This window comes from Calonectris borealis, chromosome 1, assembly GCF_964195595.1.
Source record: "Calonectris borealis chromosome 1, bCalBor7.hap1.2, whole genome shotgun sequence".
Classification (NCBI taxonomy): domain Eukaryota; kingdom Metazoa; phylum Chordata; class Aves; order Procellariiformes; family Procellariidae; genus Calonectris; species Calonectris borealis.
The window spans coordinates 147803771-147823576 of record NC_134312.1 but is presented as its reverse complement, the minus strand read 5'-3'; the positions used below and the strand labels follow the sequence as shown (position 1 = coordinate 147823576).

At 41.0% G+C, this 19806-nt stretch overlaps 1 protein-coding gene across 16 annotated transcripts in view; it reads left to right on the top strand.

Moving 5' to 3' along the window:
• Positions 1-1284: 1284 nt before the first annotated feature.
• REV1 (REV1 DNA directed polymerase) overlaps positions 1285-19806 on the top strand; it is a 62629-nt gene continuing 44107 nt past the window's right edge. For 4 of the 16 annotated variants that reach the window (XM_075135534.1, XM_075135497.1, XM_075135548.1 and 1 more), the window contains exons 1-6: positions 1286-1507; positions 15471-15537; positions 16344-16476; positions 18272-18440; positions 19229-19295; positions 19561-19598. In XM_075135534.1, the coding sequence (XP_074991635.1) occupies positions 15481-15537; positions 16344-16476; positions 18272-18440; positions 19229-19295; positions 19561-19598 (464 nt within the window). In that variant the 5' untranslated portion in view covers positions 1286-1507; positions 15471-15480. Of the gene's footprint in view, positions 1508-13744; positions 13854-15470; positions 15538-16343; positions 16477-17064; positions 17229-18245; positions 18441-19228; positions 19296-19560; positions 19599-19806 lie in introns of those variants that run through there. The other 12 variants (XM_075135523.1, XM_075135506.1, XM_075135488.1 and 9 more) reach the window with 11 other exon arrangements.

Below are 19806 nucleotides of genomic sequence, written 5' to 3'. Positions count from 1 at the left end.
GCCCACACATGCTGTGACTGGTTTGGCACGGGAGCGTGCTGGCTGGTACTAGAAAGCTGAGCGAGGAAACTACCTTGGGCTCTCACGCTACCTCACTGCTGCTCTTCCTAATGAAACCTGTAAGCTTCACGTTGTTGAGGCTGAGATCCCTCACCTCACCGTTGCACTTCTTTTAGAAGCCCGGCTAATTAAAAATGCAGAATCACATGCCAGGAGCTAGTGGGTGTTATTCCCGTATCCAGCGAGTGAGGGGAACAAGCAGGCCCTTTTCCTGTGGGAGAAATCCCTCCTAGCGCGAGGCTGGGGAGGCCTGAACCTGGTTCAGCCCCACTCCAGGGCAGGGACAGGGCTGAGCCGCCATCCCCCACCCGCCATCCCCTCCGAGGGCCCCGGTCGGGAGGGGGCCGCTGCAGGGGCGGCCTAGCGCAGGCCCCGCCGGAGGGACCAGCCGCCGCCACAACCGAACTCGGGCCTTCCCCGCGCGTTTCCTCCGTGAAGGGGGTGGCGGGGGAGCCGCTGCCCCCCCGCGGGAGCAGAGGCTACCCGCTCCGCTGCGGCGCGGCCCGGCCCCAGGCAGCGGGCCGTGCTAGTGCCGGGGGCAGCAGACCTGCCGGCCTCCTCCCCGCAGGCCGCCCGCCCTCACCGGGTCCTGCCCGCCGCCTCTGCCGCCGCCTCTGCCGCCGCCTGCTGCGCTTACGGGGAGACGCGGCCGCACTGCGGGCGGACGCGCGCGCCCCTCGCCTCTGCTAGCCAGCCGGTCGGCCGGCCGATGGCTCCCGGCGGCCCCTGGAAGCGGGACGGGCGGGCTACACTGGGCACAATGATCCGCCCCCTCCTCTCCGCTCCCGTCCCGTCCCGTCCCGTTCCGTCCCGGGGCGAAACGTCTGCCCGCGCCGCCGCTGCAGCAGCCCCCGCGCTTGCGGCGCGCTCGTCGGGCCGCCAGGGGGCGCCGCCGCCCCGCGCCCTCCGCAGCCCACCCAGGGCGGGGGAAAGGCGGAGAGGCGCGCGAGCTGCTCGCGCCCGCCCCGCCGTCACGTGCCCGGTGTGAGCGCTCCCCAGCCCTCTTGGCGGCGCCGCACGCGACTTTCCGCGGGGCGCGAGCCGCTAGGGGGCGCCCCGGGGGCGGGCGGGCCGGCTGGCCGGCCCGGCCCGCGCCGCTTGTTGACCGAGCCGCGGTTGGTGGCGCGCGACTCTCTCGTGACGCGCTCGCAGGAAGGGCGGGGGGAGGAGGGGCTGCTGCTGGGGACACCGAGAGGGGGAGGAGAAGGGGGGAAGAGGGGGGGAGAGGGAGGGAGGAAGGAAGAGAGAGAGAGAGAGAGAGGAGGGAGAGCGCGGCCGGGGCTGAGCTGGGGAGGAGGAGGAGGAGGAGGAGGAGGAAGAAGGCGGGCAGGAGGCGGTGGTTGCGTGCGTCCGCGCTGGGGGGAGCCGCGATGTGAAGCCCCCACACGGCCCGGCAGGGCAGGCGGCGGCGGCGCCCCGGGAATGTGCGTCTGGGACGCGGCGAAAGGTGAGCGGCGGCGCGGGGCTGCGGGAGCGGGCGCCTTCCCCCTCGCGGGGCGGCGCAGCGGCCCCAGCCCCCATGGCCGCACGGCGCTCGCGAGCGCGCCCCAGTGCGCGCGTGCGGGGGGCGGCTCGGGGGGGGGGGGGAGGGACGGGGGAGCCTGAGGCAGCCGCGGGGCCCGCAGCCTCTGCCCTGCCTCAGCCCCTCCCTGGGCCCGCGGCCTGGTCCTCCCCCTTCTCCCCGCCGCAGCTCTTCCCCAGCGCGGGGCTCAGCGGGGCGGGGGCGGGGAGTGTGGGGGGGGGGGGGAGGGAGGGTGGCGCGCGGGGTTATGTAACCGGCGCGGGGGCCTTGCTCAGCCCCGCTTGCCCGCGCGCGGGAGGGTGTGCGCGCGGGGCGGGGGGAAGGGGGGACGGACCCCTGGGCGCGCGCGCGCGCTGCAACTTGGCGAGGGTGTGCCAGGTGTGTGCATGTCTGGGTCGGCCGCCCCCGCTGGTGGCCTTCCCCTCCCCCGCCTGCTACGGCACCTGTGTGTGCGTGTGTCTGTCACATGGGGCCTGCGCTTCAGACACAACACGGTTTCCAAGGCAGAGCCGGAGTGATGCTGCCAGTATTTTGCCAGCTAAGGGGTCATTGCAGGGAAATAGGTTGGAGGAGGAGAAGGAAAGCCCAAGCCCTGCTGCAGCCTTGCCCTCTGGAACACACCACGCGCTATGGCACTCAGCTGTAGCAGCATGTATCTGCCTGCGGTTTTCCATCGTGTTTGTCACAAGTTGTATTTGCTGAGCAATAGTGCTGGATATAACCAGTGTGCGGAAGGGAAGAGGGTAGTGGTTGATAAGTAAGCCTGTGCTTACAAACACTGAGGGACAAATGTGTTCACTGATGCTTCTTCACTCCTTCCCCAACTAACGTTGATGCGTTTTGCGATATAGTTACCATTGACTTGACCTGTGATACTAAGCAAAAAGCCCCTGATGGGAGATGTGTGGTAATGGCATGTTAACCTTAAGAAGGGAGAGAAAGATAATATCACAAGCACGTGATTTTTTGGTAGAAAATCTGTGTGTTGTTTGCTGTAATACTCCATTATTTCTGATGCTTTAAGATTATTGTCAAAGTCTTCAAAATGACAGGGCTGTGAATACTCTGCTTGTGTTAATGAGAGATTTTCTTCATGAAAGGATGAGTTGATGTTTGTTCTGCATCTCGATTTAAAATCCAGGCCCAATCTCAAATTTGATACTGTAGTCCAGAGAAGCAAAAACAGGGCATTGTAATTTTACGATCCAAATTCTTTATTCATTTAGACACTATTGTTGCTCAGATAAAACTGTTTTAAACAGTTGCCTAATTACCATTAGTTGCAAGAGGTTATAGTTAAAATTTATTTCTGGACTAGTTCTGTCTTACTAAGGTTTATGACATTTAACACAGAAATCCAAATCTCTGACAAATTCTTTGCCATCTTGTCTCAAGCGTGTAGTTATTACCCATTCCCACCATATTGGTCTTTTATTCAGTCCATTTCTTCCACTGGACAAGGTACCAAATCCCTGTTAGTAAATAATCCCAAGCTGTCAGACTGGAGGTCATTGGTAGGACAGTATTAGTAGAGGCACAATGCAGACACCTGCCTTGTGACTCGCTGGTATTTAACTACTTGAAGATAAATTGTTTTAAAAGTAAAGCACTAATAGGAAAAATACATTAGCATATTTCAAGCCTCGATAGTAAACTGATTGTACATTTTCTGTGTACAGTATACGTGTCTTCAATGCATTATTCAGTAATTGGCCTTTCAAATGTAGCACCAGTCCATATTTCTGGGTAGTATGTACATACTCTTACTTAGTCTCAGCCTGTTCTGATGCCGTGACAGTGTCTTGTAACTGAGTGCTGATTTTGATTAGTCTTTTCTGATCCCTTGACCCGGATATCTCTTTTAAAGAAGTTTCATGGCAAATTTTCAATCTCTACCATCCCTTTCAGTTACTAGAGAGATTTTTAAAAAAGTAAGAATGATTCAAAACCAGGTTTTGATTAGGTAGAAAAAATTAATATGATAACACAGACCTTTTTTTTACTAAATCAGTTGTTCAGGACAAGCAGGAAAAGAATAACTTGCCTGACCCTGCCATGTGCTTTCCCCATTTAATTTGTTAGCTATTGTTTTTTATGAAGAATGAATTTTTTTGTATTGAACATTTTTCTGTTTTAATTAAAGGTGTATATTATTGTCGCTGACATCTTTGTCAGCTCTTAGCAGTGTGTTTGCCTGGTATAGATATAACAAGGGAGCTAAATATCCAAATGTTGAAACCCTCCCTCAAGAATACAATGTAGATTAATTTGGTGATAGTGCCATGTGTTTACCTAAGCATAGCAAAATCAGGAAAACCTGGAAGCAAATAGAAATGAGAATGGCCATGGAGTTATAAAGAAAGTTGAAAGTAAGAGAGCAAATGTAAGTGGATGCAAAAAAGCGTGAGGAATTCTCAAACGTGTAATATAGTATACTTGTGGAAGTGTCTTTTTTTAAGAGAGAAATTTGTGTAGTGCTTCTCCCCGAGAGCAGCATTCTGCTCTGTTGTGGAAACCAGACAGCATTTTAATTGGAGACACAAATGTTTTTAGGGAGGAGGGCTTCCCGTGTCTGTGGTCCCCCCACTTCTGTATTTCATATGGAGTAACTGGTGCTCATAAGATAGAAGTCAGAATTGGGAAACCCTTCTTTCTTGCTCTTCAGTGGAAGAGAGGTGAGTGTGTAGAACAGCTCTAAATTCTGGGCTGTGATGGTAACTTCCATGCCTGTGGCTTGTATTTTCAAAACTAACTGAAGGACTGCTGCTATTGTAGTTAGGGAATCTGTGAGCATTAAATTCATCTTGGAGATACTTTTAGTTTGGTATACCCATAGAAAGGATTGTTGTATCTTCCATATTCTTTGCTGTAAATGCCTAAGCAGACCATGGTCCCTGAATTTCAGTGTTAGCTTTTGGGGAAAGTAATATTTTATTAAGTTGGGGTTTTTTTAAAACTAATTTCCTATCTCAAAGCTTCAGGTCTCCCAATTGGTATTCTACTTATTTAATAGTGCTGAAGCTGGTGGTTTGAAGTTTAGTTGCTTGCATAAGTAAAGCTTAGCTATATTGTGGTTAACTCTCCTGTGTTGGTTTTGCTTTCTGTTCTCAGCTATATGTAAATACTGTAGCCAAATCCCAATGTAAAGAAATTATCGGCAGTAACCTCCTTGTTTGGTCTGCTCGAATTCATGCAGACCTTTTCAGCTTCTTGATTTATTGAAGTAAATAATGCTGAAAAAGAGAAAGCTAATTTTGCTCAGGAGAAGACACTGCTCAGGTACCTTGCAGAGTCATTCTTGCAAATGCAGGTGAATTGGTTTGAATGCCAAAATGTGAAAGCAGTGCTGAAGCTGTGCAGGGTAGGGTTGAGAACTGCTCTTAAGGTTTTTCCATATTGATTTAGAGATTGGCAGGGTGAGGTATGCAGTGTATTTTGGCAGGATCCTGGGGACTGTTGCTAACATTTTTGGTCAGGTTCTAGTTGTCAGTGAATATCCAAAGTAAAATAAAGTTCTGTCCACTATGTTCATGACTTCATCTTTTTGAGGTGACTCAGATCAGCTGTTCATCCAGGGCATGATGAGTCAGCATCTTGGACAAATGGTTGTACTCCACTTACGTCATTTTGGAAACCTAGAAGCTGTTGGTATTTAAAGGAAGTCATGAAATTGCTGATAATTCTTACAAATAGGAAAGCTCATGACCCCGTGGCATGTAAGGTAAATGATTAGTGCAGTTTACCAAGCAGAGTAAATGTATTTTACTATTTTATGCTCTTGAATGCAACTTCCACTTGAATTAAAGAACTAAAATAATGGTCTGTATTGAAAGGATACTGTTCCTGGTTTCTGAATCTGCCTTTTGTTTTCAGGAAATGTTAGAGCATTGGGAAACTGGAAAGAGTGGCTTTTCAGTCACTATTTCCTAGATTTTCATGCTGAAATTGCATTATTTAGTAAGCAGTTCCAAGAATCCTCTTATAAAACAATACTGATGGGGGGGTAATGACTTTTCGCTCTAATTTCTGCTGATCAGGAATTTGAAGTTGTAAGTGTTGCCTCTCCACAATGATTCCCATAATTTCTACGTTGATTTTTTAACCTAAGTTCTACAAGCATCGTGTTTGCCTAGGGTAGGCTGTTCTTGCTCTGTGGTCTTTTTATATTGATCTGTCTCCACTAAGCAGCAGTGTAACACTGTTGTTTCAATGTCAGAGGTACTTAAAATACCAACTTAAAACCACTTCAGGCCAAAAATGCAATTCAGATTTGGGTTTTATTTAGGGATCCTGAAGAATTAGAGCATTTTTGTTTTGTCCTAGGAACTTAGAACTATGTTGTTCCTGGAAAACACAGAAGCACTGTGCTCTATCTTTTCAGTTTCCTCTGAATCTAGGATGAAACTTGAGAACGTATTGGATCAGATCAAAAGTTCGCCTAGGTAATAGTAAAGAAACAAACATACTGAGATACGTTGCCTTTACATTCTGAGTTCCTGTATTTGTTACCTTTTTTCAAAAATAAAAATTAAAAAATGTAATGGCTTTTTATTCCATTCATCTGTTCAACCCATACGGACTTTTAGCATCCTTGGTGTCCTGTGTCAGAGAATCCACAAATAAACTAGGCAATAGATGAAAAAATATTTCCATTTGTTTTGATCTCTCCACTTACTAGTTTCATTTGATTCCTCCTAGTCTTGTTGGTCTAAGTTGATTATACAAGTAATATCCATAGACTAACGAAAGATGTAGAAAACTTGAGTAGAAACGTAAAACTTCAAGGCTAAGAACAGAAGCCATATCTTGTGAAGATTTTATTTCAAAAAAGATTTTGCAGCTTTGAGAGTTTCAAAGGCAAATCCAGAAAAACATTTGAGAACATGACTTCACAATGTCAGTTGGAATTAAGTAATATCATTCAAAAGCTACCACGAACAGAAAATGTACGTATGTTAATACTGAATCTGTAGTCACCAATGCTTTTGCTAGTAAAGTTACTTGAGTTCTTAGGGTTTTGCTGCTGCATGTATGTGTAGAGAGAGAGTCCTCCTTAGTATCTGACATCAGCTACCACTTGAGATCTGCAAAGTGGATGTCTTATCTCTTCTTTTTCCCTGAAAAGCCTGGCCTGATCAGCACCTGCTCAGTGTACACTGATAACATTGAGTTGAGCATAAAGCACAACTGCCCTGGGCACTTCTAGAAAAAATAACTTGTAGAGAAGAAGTGGTGCCTTCTCTGTTAGGTAGAGCATTGGCCCAGAGAGCAGATCTGTTTCCATGCCATTCTCTATTGCCAAAGCGGTTAATGTGGATAGTAAGCAATCAAATTGGTCAGCAGCAAAGATAAGCTTGTGTATATATACATGCACTTGTGTGCGCACACACACACACACACACACACATGTATCCAAACAAATACATAAAAACAATCAAAAATACGTAGTCTCTTTTGACAAGATTTCACCAGTCTGCTGGCCTGAAGTTTAGGGAATCTGGGGAAGCTGAAGACAGTGTATGTCAGAGGTTTTCACCAGCACAGTTCCTGTGAATTCAATGTTAACAAATTCAGAGTATTCACAGATTCCTTGCTTTGGTCACCTCATGAAAATTTTCCAGTTATTTATTTTTGAACTATTATACCTCCAGTTTTCTGCCTTGCTAAGTTTTTCTTACATGTCCTTTTTACAACGACAGTTCCTTCGGTTGTGCCTAGGAAGTCTGAAGTCCTAAATCATTTAGCAGCAGCAACTCTTCTCATTATTTGGGAGGAGGGATCATGTTTTACTTATGCTACGGACTGCTTGACCTACGCCTCAGCATAGGCTTCTTGTGTAAGATGCAAGTTGTGGGGCTGGATTGTTGTCAGACTGAGAAGTGCACAAATAAAAATTCCCTAAACAAGTTCTATTGATTTATTAGGTAGAAAAATTAACATCCCAACTCTTCCTTTTCAAGGAAATGTGTAACACAGTTCTCTGTTGTCAAATACTATAGACAGCTAAACATAGGGGCTTGAAGGAAGAATACCCAACTCATATACTCATCTCACTTGCTCTTTCAGATACTCAAGTCCAAGAGAGAAAGAGAACTTCCTTTTGGTGATTTACAATCCATTCACTATGTTGCTATTGAGAGTCCTGATTCCACAAGCTGTGCTTCTTATTGTGACTTTACTGGATTTTTTTGGAATCTAGGCATTTAGAAGCTGGCATAAAGATTGTGAGTGTCCTCTTGGGGTTGAAGCCCCAAAAGAATATAAGTGAGAAGAGAAATAATGAAGCAAATTTCTGAAGTCTGCTGAAACTTGCCAGTGTATTGTGGCAATAAGAACAGTTGTATCAAAGAAGCGATATTTGAACTGAAAAGTGAATTGAGCTACATGGTTAAATATAGCAATGAAAATTTATGAAGAAGAGCCACTCATCACTGAGGAGCTCTGAAGGAGGGGGGGGGAACTTTACCAAAAAATGCAGAAATGTTGAAACTCAAGCCAGAGTCTTCTGTGAAATAAAATTCAACCAAGTTAAACCACTACTTGTGACAAGCTCTAAATGGACTGTAGCTGCTACTGAGTGTTATTCCTAGAGGGGAATGAAACTTTGACAGTTGGTCTCAAATTGAATCTGGCTTGCTATTTTTCAAAGAACTAACCATCTCAAATGGTATGTATAAAAGCAAAAAGAGTATCTTCTTGAAAACAGATTGCTAAAAGCTGGTGCAGACTCTTCAGTGATGCTGTTTTCTGTACCTCGTGCTCATGGTTCCTTAAGTTGTGACAGTTAAAACAGTCATCTGTCCTGGACTCCACCTCAGTTGTGAAAAGGTCTAAACACTTTTGTCCTGTACAGCTCTTGTATAAATGATTACCTGCTGTACAACTGCTTTAGGTCATTGTAATGATTTGCCGGCAAAAGAAATGTATATTTCTTAGTTGTTACTTGTATGTAAAGTATTTAGTCCTTGATGTTAAAGTAAACCGATCTGTAATAAAGACCATTTTGAGTTGCAAAAATAGTCAGTTTGGAGACTGGATTAGTTTAGCAAAGAGTTCCTGTATCTCTTTCTGGGGAAGTGATTGAACTGAAGGTCAGAGTATCATTTCTTTGCTGTCAAGCTCAAATGAAAGTATGCACGGAACACAGTTTTAGAATAGTCATCGACACATAAGGAGTTGATTCTGAAGGACTTGTTTTTTTCCATGCTTTATGTGGGTTGTATGGTATTTCACCTTTCTAGCAAATGCCATGGATGTTCATATTTTAGAAAAATACTATTTCTGAATTTCTCATACTCGCTAACAGTTTTGTGTCTAATATTTAATTTGCCCAAGATTTTAATGATTGTTCTTTCCTAATTTATACTCTTAGGTTTACTCACAGGAGATGGGGGTGGTGTTTGGTGGTTTTGAGGACAGATATTTTTCAAGTGTCCTGCAGCTAATTTCATTTCTGTTGCTTTAAAATATCATCAAAGATTAAACTGCAAAACAGAAATTGCTGGTTGATCCTGTAACATTGGGTGCTTGTAGTTAGAAGTGATTATCGTACGGGCACATGTGGCTTAAGATGGGGAGCTGTTCGGTTATAACTTTCTTTGAAAACTCTTACCCTATGGAAAAGGTGAGGTAGCCGACTGCCTCTTATTTATTGGTGGGAAAAAACATAAGCAGGGCTAGTCAGTGAAGAGTAGCTAGCTCATTGCAAATCCGTATCCACATTTACACCACAGTTAGTTGGTTATAGCCATGACCCTAAAAGTCGGTCAGTCGGCTAAGATAATCTTAAGATCCCCCTGGCAATGAAAGGAACAGTCCCATCCATTCCTCTTTTCTGGCCTGTCTGCCTTGGCTTTGTCTGATGCTTTTGTGAGTCAATTCAGCTTGCTGAACTGGCAGGAAATTAACCCGTAAAATTATGTCAATTTTCTGTTGATTTAGTGAGCTGAATTGCACGTAGCACCATTATGAACATAAGGGGTCATGTGAGTTCGGGGTAGTGTAGAGGTTGGGAAGAAGGGATAAAGCCTGTTAGGCCAGCAGAGGTTGAAAAGCAGAACCATCCCTTTTGGTGGCAGTCAGCCATCGAGTTGACTCAACCATCTTATGAAACTTCACCCTGAGAGTTTATTTCCCGCCTAGAATAAAATTCATTTGCTTTGCAACGTACTAATTAGTTTATTTTAATATGGAACAGTAGTGTTAACTCTGAAGTGTCTAAAATCACAGGGATTTAAAAATACATTATCTTAAAAAAACTTTTGAACTATCTTTTTCTATTTTTAAGTTCTGTTGCTGGATTCTGAACTTTTCAATATGTGGTAGAAAACAGTTTTAGACCTTGTAGCAGCAGCTCTTTTCCAGAAGACTCAGCCAAGAATAGGACTCTCTTGTGCTGAGAAATGTGTAAACACGTAAGAGAGTTCTTTCCTCAAAGAGCTTGCAGGCTAGTGCCAAGTAGAGTGGTGAGTTTGATGTGGGAGCTGGAATGTAGATGTATGAAACTCAAACAGGCCACAAAATACCCACTTGATGGAAACAACTTTTAAGCCTTGCTGAGCTGGAATGGATTCAATCTACAGTTCAAGCAAAAGTTTCTGATACTCATTAGCAGTGGCCCGAGATATCCGTACTTCCGTTAGCAGTAGAATTACACCTTCAAGAATAAGGCTTGTGTTGTTTGAATATGTTAATTAAATCAAGTTCTTTTGCATTGGAGGACATTGACAGGATGTTCACTCTGTCAGAAATGCAAAATAGCTGTTACAATGTGTTATACTTTCACTCAGCTTTCAGTTATCTGAAATGGGATTATCTGGATTAGAAGTTACTTGTGCCATGTATTTAGACACAAGTTTGGCAGGGTTATTTGTTGAGTCACAGTGCAGCCTCATTTTGTCTTTGGAAATAGTTCATATGCTTTCATGTAGTGCAGAGCTATAAAGTGTATATTCTGCCAGATTCAAGTTGGCTACTTGAGGCAGCAGAAATGTCTCTGCACCGTATACCTGGAAAAGGGAACGCTGAAGAGTATGGCAGAGACAACTCAAGTTTGCGCAGGACTAAGACTGACCTGGAATTAAAAAGCCCGTGAGGATCCATGTTCACTTCTTACAGAGTCATTGAGATCTGTATTCTGTGCTGCCAAGCATTTTTCCCCATAATAGCTGTGGTTTTGGTCTGTGTTTGTCTGTTATCTGTGTTATCCCGATTGCCCGAGATAATGGAAAGCCACTTGTCTTACAACCACACCATCCTGAATTTAAAGTATTTTAAAGAAATAACTTTTCTGCATCAGACTGTGTGTGCTACAGATGAGATTAAAACAAATATTAACTTAACATCAACATTCACATCTACATTCCTTGTTTTGCGATCTAAAATCTCACAATTGCTCTGCAGCTCTTCTGTGCACACAAACATGTTTATAGAATTCATAAAATGTAGACTTAACATTTCATTCCATTACCTGATCTGTAGGCTTTGATTAACAGTCTTCAATAATAGGATTAAGTGATTGTGGATTGGGAAGTATAATGCTAGGCCTATGAAGCAGTGCACAGAGGGATGTTACGTATCTTTCCTAGTGGACTGTATGGAGTATTTCTGAGCCACCAATCACGTACAAAGCATCAAAACTCTTAGTTTCTCTTCTAGCTTCAGTTTTGAAAAGGATCACCCAATAGAAATTTGAATTTTAGTTAAAGAACCCTATTTTATAGAATGGTAAGATTTTACCATTTGTGTGTGGTCTGGATGCAGGGTCAAATTATGTTAATTTTGATCAAAGGAGTTCTTAACAACTTTTTTTTTTTCTTGAAAGGTTGTTTCTCTTGCACTGAAAACTTGGATTCTATTCCTAGGAATACCGTTTCTACCTTTACAGGCTTTTGTGCAGTTTCAGAGTTTGTTGGGATTTTTTTTTTAATTGCTAAAGACATCTTTGTGTTGACAGGTCCAGAATATGAGCATTTCAGTTTTATTTAAAAAGCTTCTCTCTGGCGAAGTGTCACTTTATAGCTTGTCCTTCAGGCTCTAGATATACCCTGATACTATGGTGGTTCACTTTCACTGTGTGTTTGTGCTCTTGAATTTGTGAAAAAGAGAAAATTTTTCTGAAACAAATTAGATGCTATAATCACAAGAAAGATGAACTCTTGTCTGAAAGTTGCCTGCTTGTGATGGGTGTTTAAGTCCCTTGTCTTGATTTCCTCCCTCCCCCCTGCCCCTACTTCAAGGGTTCTTTACAAAGCATTTCTTTTACTCATCCCTTCATCATGATTCCTATGAGAGGGAGCATCGTATCATTCTTACATTTCTGATTTCATGAACCAGTGAGCATGTTTCACATCTTGCTTAACTTTTCCTCTGATTTAATATATCCTGTGCAAGATGTCTCTCACGCCCATTTGTTCCTTAGGTTTCAGCAAGGCAGCTGTAGAGGTTATCTTCATTCTCAAGGAAAAATTCGCACTGTAAGCACAAGTCTTTAGCAGTGGGGATTCTCCTTAGTCCAGAAACCTTGGTTCATCATTCAGTTCCTGGAACTATAAAGGGAGAAATTAGTCTCCCAGGTTTTCATATCAGCATTAAGAAAATAATTCACGACGCTCAAGACTTAAGCCAGAGGCATCTAGTAATCACTGAAGTACCATGTTCCTAACTTGTGTGTTTAGAATTTAAGTGGACTGGCTGAGTCAAAAATCACATCTGCCAAGGAAATGGTAAATCATTATCAGATGTTGTAAGTAGGCATTACAGCCTAGCTCCTCTAGTTTTGCAGGCTCTAGGAAGACAACTTTTGAGCAGTTGATACGTCATGTTTTTAATACACTAACCTAAAGTAGTTTTGTTTTTCTGATTTCTAGTTTTAATCAAACTAGGCACGTACTCATGATTCTGATTTTGATTAGCCCCACTGGTTGTGGTGTTCTGATCTAATGGCTTTTAGACTAGAGATCTTTCTTCCTCACATCCCAGTGTCCTGAATAAAAATTAAATGTGTTTCAAGGTTTCAGAAAAGCTTACCCTCATGAAGGCAGTTCTTCAGTTTATCAGGCATTAGTTATTTTAGTTTAAGCAAGAGGTTGTCTATATAGGGGCCAGAGTAACTACCTATCAAATCCTATCTTCTCAAAAACTCGGTGGTTGGAGTAAAGAACATCTTTGTTAGACTGATGTTGTGGTGACTTATAGTGTGTGTTTCATACAGTCTTGAAGGTTCTTTGTTTTTTTTCAGAGTAAGAGTTTCTTTTCATATGAGACTCTCTTTTTGATAGACTTAGAATCGTAGAACAGCCCAGACTGGAAGGGACCTTGAAAGACTATCTAGCCCAACCTTTCATGCGTAGGGAAGCCTAGATGAGATTATTTAGCACCCTGTCCAATTGCAGCTTGAAAACATCCAGTAGTGAGGAGTCTACCGTGTCCCTGGGGAGGTTGTTCCAGTGATTGATTGTTCTCACTGTAAAAAATTTCTTTCTTATATCAAGATGAAACCTCTCCTGGTGCAACTTGTACCCGTTGCCTCTTGTCCTCTCCATGTGGCTCCTTGTGAAGAGAGACCCTCTCTCCTTTTTGTAGCCACCCTTTAAGAGATTGTCATCCTTTATTAAGAAGGAGAAAGATAATCAGTAGTTAAAATTCTGCTGTCTCTTATGAGCTCATACACTGATACCTATGATATCTAAAACCACTAGATGACATTTTCATGAATAATTTTTTTTTTTCTTGAACTTACACTTTTCTGTTTTCTCCAAGAACTTCTTAGCCAGAACTGATAGATTTGAATTACAGTTGACTTTAGCTGATGGAAAAATACAAATTTTCCATATGAAAGAAATCATCTAGCCATTTCCAGTATGTACTGTCCTCTACAAGAAAAAAGTCAATTTTGTACTTCATGTGGTCATCTAGCTCATCTCCTTTCATTTTTCTCACTGCTCCTTAAGAGTTCTGTGGTATTATTAGATATAATCCAAACCACTAAAAATTAATTTCAGAAAGGCCAATGTCTTGGAAATTGATCTCTGAGTAAGAAACGCAGGTACCCAGAGAGAAAAGTACAATATAGTGAGAAGGGGTTGCTTTGTTTTGGTTGTTGGTGTAGAGCTCATTTCCTTGACATGTGATTAATCTTCATAATTATATACATATGTGTAGGTTATGTATCAAATTACAGCAGTTATAAGAAGAATAGAACCAGGTGCATCATGATCTTCATGTGTTTGCAGAGGTCCTGAAACATTCAACTGAAGCTTGTCTTTTCAAGGTAGTTATACCTGCTTTGACTATAATTCTATGGTTGCCTAGTTTAGCATATCTGCAGTATTCCACGAAAATTATTATATTTATGAAAACTTTCCTGCAGCTGTGTCTTGTTCTGCAATCAAACTTGCCTGCAATCCAGGGTGGTTCAAGTGGATTTCAGAGTATGCCTGCTTGGTAACTCTAGACAAAAGGGGTTTAAGACTCAAAAGCTAGAATTCAACTTTCAGCCAGCCTCAGAGTGAACAAAATTTTAATGTGATAAATGAGGCGGTCTCCAGAACACTGCAGTAGAAGGACTGCATAGGAAAATGACCAAAATGCGTTGTTACCTCCATCCACAGCTGTATGTGCTTTCTGGTAGACTGGAGACTGAGTGAAGCTTCTGTGCTCCGTTACTGGACGATGCCATGGATAGTCCAGAGAATAGGTATCTTCTCAAAAGCAGACAAGGATGAAAAAAAACAGTTGACTTCTTTCTGTGTATTAACTGCAGTTTTGTGCATTTTTATGGAGGATAAAGGAATAAAATATTTAATAAAATAAAGGTGACTGGCTTAAATCTTCTTCCTTCTAGTTTCAGAGTCCTGTCCTCACACTCAAAGAGCTGATAGCCCTAAAAGACAAAACAGTGGAGTTTTTTAGGGAACTGGTTAGAGTAGAAAGTGAGAGATGTAATAACAGGCAGTGACCTCATGATCTTACTACATCATTAATCAATATTTTAAAATCAGTGTTACAACAGCTATAGTTAATGTGAATCACTTGGGTGTAGTGAACAGTTGGCCACAGTCCAAAACATGTCTTTTCCTCTCCACCAGTTCTGTTCTAGCCAACTAATAGCTCATCTGGGGACACTGCTGTGTACAGCTCATGGCCCAGGGATAAGTGTCTCGCATAAAGGAAAACTGCAATTTGGCTGGTTGGGTATGTTTATTATTAAGCAACACAAAACACAAAAAAACCCCAAAGAAACACATCACAAACCTAGCTATTGATCATGCTAGGTTTTTTAAACAACTGCCTTTTCATTGACTGTAAGATGGCCTTTGGTTTTTTTGCTTTTATGTGATGTATTGCCTTGGAGCAACAAGTGTTTGGACCTTTTATAATTAGCTGTAAATCCATTGGTGAAGTTAATCCAGTCTTTAGTACCAGGAGGTGTATGCCTGCATCCCACCATGTAGATAGCATCAAATAGGAAATAGAAGATTGTGCCTGACTTGGGCGATATTTTGCATGAACGGTAGCAGTTGTATTTAAGAACCTTTTATTACTCCTTTTTTATAGGAGATGTATGATGAACAGGAAGAATTTAATAAATCGTAATGGAAACTGAACATTGTAATGAGTTTTTTGTATTCTGGGTGAATAGAACAAAATGTGTATGTGTGTTTTTTGATGCAGGAGCTACAGTATGCATTACTACAAAACTGAGTAACTAGGTTTTTATGCAATTTTTCATTTCTAGGTTAACTGTTTAACTCATATACTTCAATGAAGCCCATTGAAAAATGTAATCTTTGTGGTAATCTGTAGGTGGCCTGTAATGCATCATTGAAATACCACTGATGATATTTACTAAACATCTAATTGATCAAGCATTTTTCTTCCTATGTAGAAGCTTCAGTATGAGGCGAGGTGGATGGCGGAAACGGGCTGCTGATGGCGATGGCTGGGGAATATGGGTATGTTCAAAGCCAAGTGGCTTTTTTTTTTTTTCAGAGGTAAATGGCACTGTGGTTAAAAAGGGTTTACAATTTTGTTACATATGCTAAAGATATGCTATAAATTAAACCATTTGCTTCACTTGAAAACACATAAGTTCAAAAGAAATTTTTTAAATTACCAGGTTTTGAAGTCTTCATTCGTAATAATCCACTAGATTGCATTCCTAATAAGCGCAGACCCTTGAATAGCTTTAAATCACCATTTAAAAACTAAACTAAATAACTTTAAAACTATTTATGGTTGTCTCCACCATATTCGATATAGTTGGACACACAATAACTGAGCCACCTAATTTACATAAATATTTACAATACTACTGTCGCATGTGTATTTAAGAACTGAAAATACATGGAGCTTAATGAATATTCTCTACATTGTTTCTTTAGGCAATGAGCCTCCGATTTAGCGTCCAAACTTGCATCATTCCCTTACTTCTTTTTTCTTCTTTCTTTTTATTCTATAAGAATTTTAATATAGATAGAATCTTTTTCCTATAGAATAAGATAAAAGAAGTATGAAACAAATCCTGCCATGTTGGTAACAAGATGCAATTATCTTGCAGATAAGAATTTAGGGTGGAGGATTTGCTATTTTTGATTTGGAAAAAGAATATGTCTTTTGTATATCAACCAAAATCAATTTGAAGGAATGCTGCTTACCTTTCCAGTCTTATAATTGACCAGTTTCTGTCTGTAAATGTTAGAAAATAAGACTAGCATCATGGGGGATTTTTTGTTTTGTTTTGTTTTAAATTAAAAACTAGGGCGGGTACATGTCGGCAAAGGTTAAGAAATTGGAGGATCAGTTCCGGTCAGATTCAGCCATACAGCATCAGAGGGATGGAAATTCATCAAGTATCTTTAGCGGAGTCGCCATCTATGTCAATGGCTTTACAGGTGAAGCTTTTATTTTTTTAAGAATCTGTTCTGTTTTGTTCTAGTGTCTGTTTACCATTCTAAGTGGAGTCAAGAACTGTAAAACACATGAGTTTGCAGCTAAGTAAATACATAACAATTACTGTCTATGTTTTGCATATTATGTTCCTTTGTATTTCATGATTAAGGTTTTCAATATAAAATCAGATTTAGGTTCTGAATATAAATATTACTTTACTAAATCATTTACATGAATGGTCACTGATACAAATAGGAGTAAATTTTTCCACCTTTCCGTGGTCTTATTATTTGCAATGAAACCTTTTAACTTCCTCCATACTCCTACATATATTAAATTTTTAATTTTCCAAACTATTGACGGTTGCATTGGACTTGGAGTGTATGCATTAAATTTATGTTTGGGTAGATATGTTGGGGTTTTCTTGCTCAGAGTGGCGTAATGCTTGAGATAGTGAACCCCTTAATAGTGGAAGGAGGAACAAGAGAAGAGGTAAGACATATATATGCGTTGTCTGTGATGGACTGGTAGTGCATGTTAACTGGAGTAAGATTTTTAGTCTACCAGACTTACGTTCATATTTCTCCTAGGTCCTGTAAAGCAGCTTAATAACCTTTTGAAACTTCCCAGAAGCCTTTTTCAGGGACCTATGCCAGGAATGTTGTGACTATTACATAACTGATGCGTACAGCTTCTATGATATGGAGCAGTGCTGGTTTGAGCACAGGGCTCAAATGGACTGAAACAGGTTAAGGCGGACATGTTAAACTATTAATACATCTGAATTAGTTATTTAATACAGGGAGTTTCTTTAGTGAAAATCTAGCATTTGCATAGTCTTCAAGGTCCTAGTTCCTAAATAGAGCTCTACAAGATGGTTGTCCAAAAGGCTGGAGTAGGATAGATAACACTTGGAGAAAATGAGTGCTATTTTTAGTTACAAGTTAGAGATATAATCAAGTATTAGAAATATTTTGAGAGTTGACAGTAGGCCACTGGAAGGAGTTGTAACTGTATTCTTTAAAAAAATTTTCTTCCTTCCTGTATTGATAAACTTTTTTTTTTTTTTAGTATCTTGTGCCAGATTTACTATTCAAAACATTCTATTTGTGCTTACCCAAGCCTTTTCGTGCCAGTGTGACACCACTGCAAAGGTTTTCCAAAAGCTAAAACTTTTTCCTTTTTTTTTTCCCCACCTCTGCTTGCAAAATAAGTGCTTTTTTTAACATGATTGAGGGGATAAGAAGGATGCTAGTTTTTAAGGTGTTCTCTGTTCCCTGTAACAATTCAAGAATAACTTGGTAAGGAAAGAGTGAGTTAACTGCTTCAGTAAATCAGAAATTGTATAGTATGAGTTCTGTGCTGTTGCTAAACCCTTTTGATATTAATTCATTTCTATTACTTCTGGGTATAAACTACTCTCCCAAATCTGGTGAAAAGATAAGTGAGTTAATCTAATTTTATGTTATGTTGATATAAAGTGTTTTTTAATGTAGTTTAGCATTAAATCTACTTGAGTGTTTCCCCGCCCCCCCTTCACCATACATGTTGTGGAAAGATCCTGTGTGACAAGTAGAATGTTTCCATTTTGAATTAGTCTCTGCAGAAGCACAGTTTTCTACATTTCTTCAGAAATGCTTTTCTGATTTGTTCTTTGAAGAACTTGTAAGGTTCTTCAGGAGAAAAACAATAATTTGCACTTTTTCTGATCATGGCATCATGTTTCTCAATTAAAGTTGTTTTTCTTACTGTATTTGGTGACAAAAACCAGGAATATTTCTGGTTTTAATTTTATAGATCCCTCAGCTGATGAATTAAGACGGCTAATGATGTTGCATGGAGGCCAATACCACGTGTATTATTCCAGATCAAAAACAACTCACATCATTGCCACAAATCTTCCAAATGCCAAAATAAAAGAATTGAAAGGAGAAAAAGTAGTTCGGCCAGAGTGGATCATGGAGAGGTAAGTTTAGGTCTACTGCTTTTGGAGATTTCTCCCTTTGGGAAAAAAAGAAGAAAAATCTGGAAAAACAGCATTATAGAAGATTGTATTTTGAGATTATGGTTTAGTTTAAGATAAATCTATCCTTGCAACAGCTGAGTAAAAATACCACTGTTTCATGAAGATATGCTTCTTAGTGATTGTTCCTTAAGAAACTTCACTAAGAACATTCAGAAAGTCTCAGGTATATCAGGAAACTGAACATTATCCTGTTCATTCCATTTAATATCCAATCAATTGACCGGCCTTCATCTCAGTATGTTTAAATAAGTACCAGGTGATTGTTTTTTAACCTCTTGCCTTGTGCATTGCATAAATTTCATTTCATCTGTAAATAAAGAAGAATGTCAATTGAAAAGCATTTTCATAAAATTGAAGTTAACCCATCTAAACATTTATTATGTTGTGACTTTGTAACAAAACAAAAACAAAATGAAAAAAAAAAGCACAAGTTTTATTTACAAAGAATTTATGTTCTTTGGTTCCTCCATGCACTGGAATATATAGGATCAACTAAAGTTGTCCTCAGGTCCTTGAAAAAAGGTGATAGCCAGGCTTGGAGCAGTTAATCTGGCTTGCATCTGTCTTCTTCCATCTGAGGAACCCATGGGAAATAGAACAGTCAGGAATACATTCTGGAAATCATTCTGTCAGTGTCATGCTATTCTTAACTAGCCTCTTTCCTAGACGACCAGCAGAAACAGGCAAGGAACTGTTCTGCATACATACTTGTAAAATCCTATTTGCAGTTCCTATTCTCAGTTTGCTGATTTTCAGTCCTTTGGATTCAGCTGTTTCATATCATGTATCATTAAGGTAAGTTTTTTAAACGTTAGTCAGAAATTATAGGTTCCTCAGTTTGAAAAAGATTTTAGGTACATTTTTTAAACAGTTTTAGGGCCTCACCCATGAGTTTAAGAACTTGAAAAACTGGTGGTAGGGCTGTTTTCATTGATGCCATTAAAGCTCATTATGATTTTAACCAAGATGGAAAAATCAATTTGTATACATTCAGTAGAGACTTGCTAGAACCTAATGTATGAAATCTCCTAAAATTTTCCTTATGTTGTCTTGTATTCAGGTTCTGCATCTCCTGGTTCTGGAAGGTTGTACTGTAGAGTAAGTCAGAAGAACTGAGTATAGACAGATACAAGGGGTTGGGCCCAAGGAGACAGGGAACTCACTGTCTCAGTAGAACAGGGTTCTTGTCAGAATCTGGAATAAAAGCTAATTTCACAACAACCCCTCATTTTTTCCCTTCCTCTCAACAGTATTGAAGAACACTCATTGGTTAAATACTCCATCTCTGTGTATGGAATACCAAATG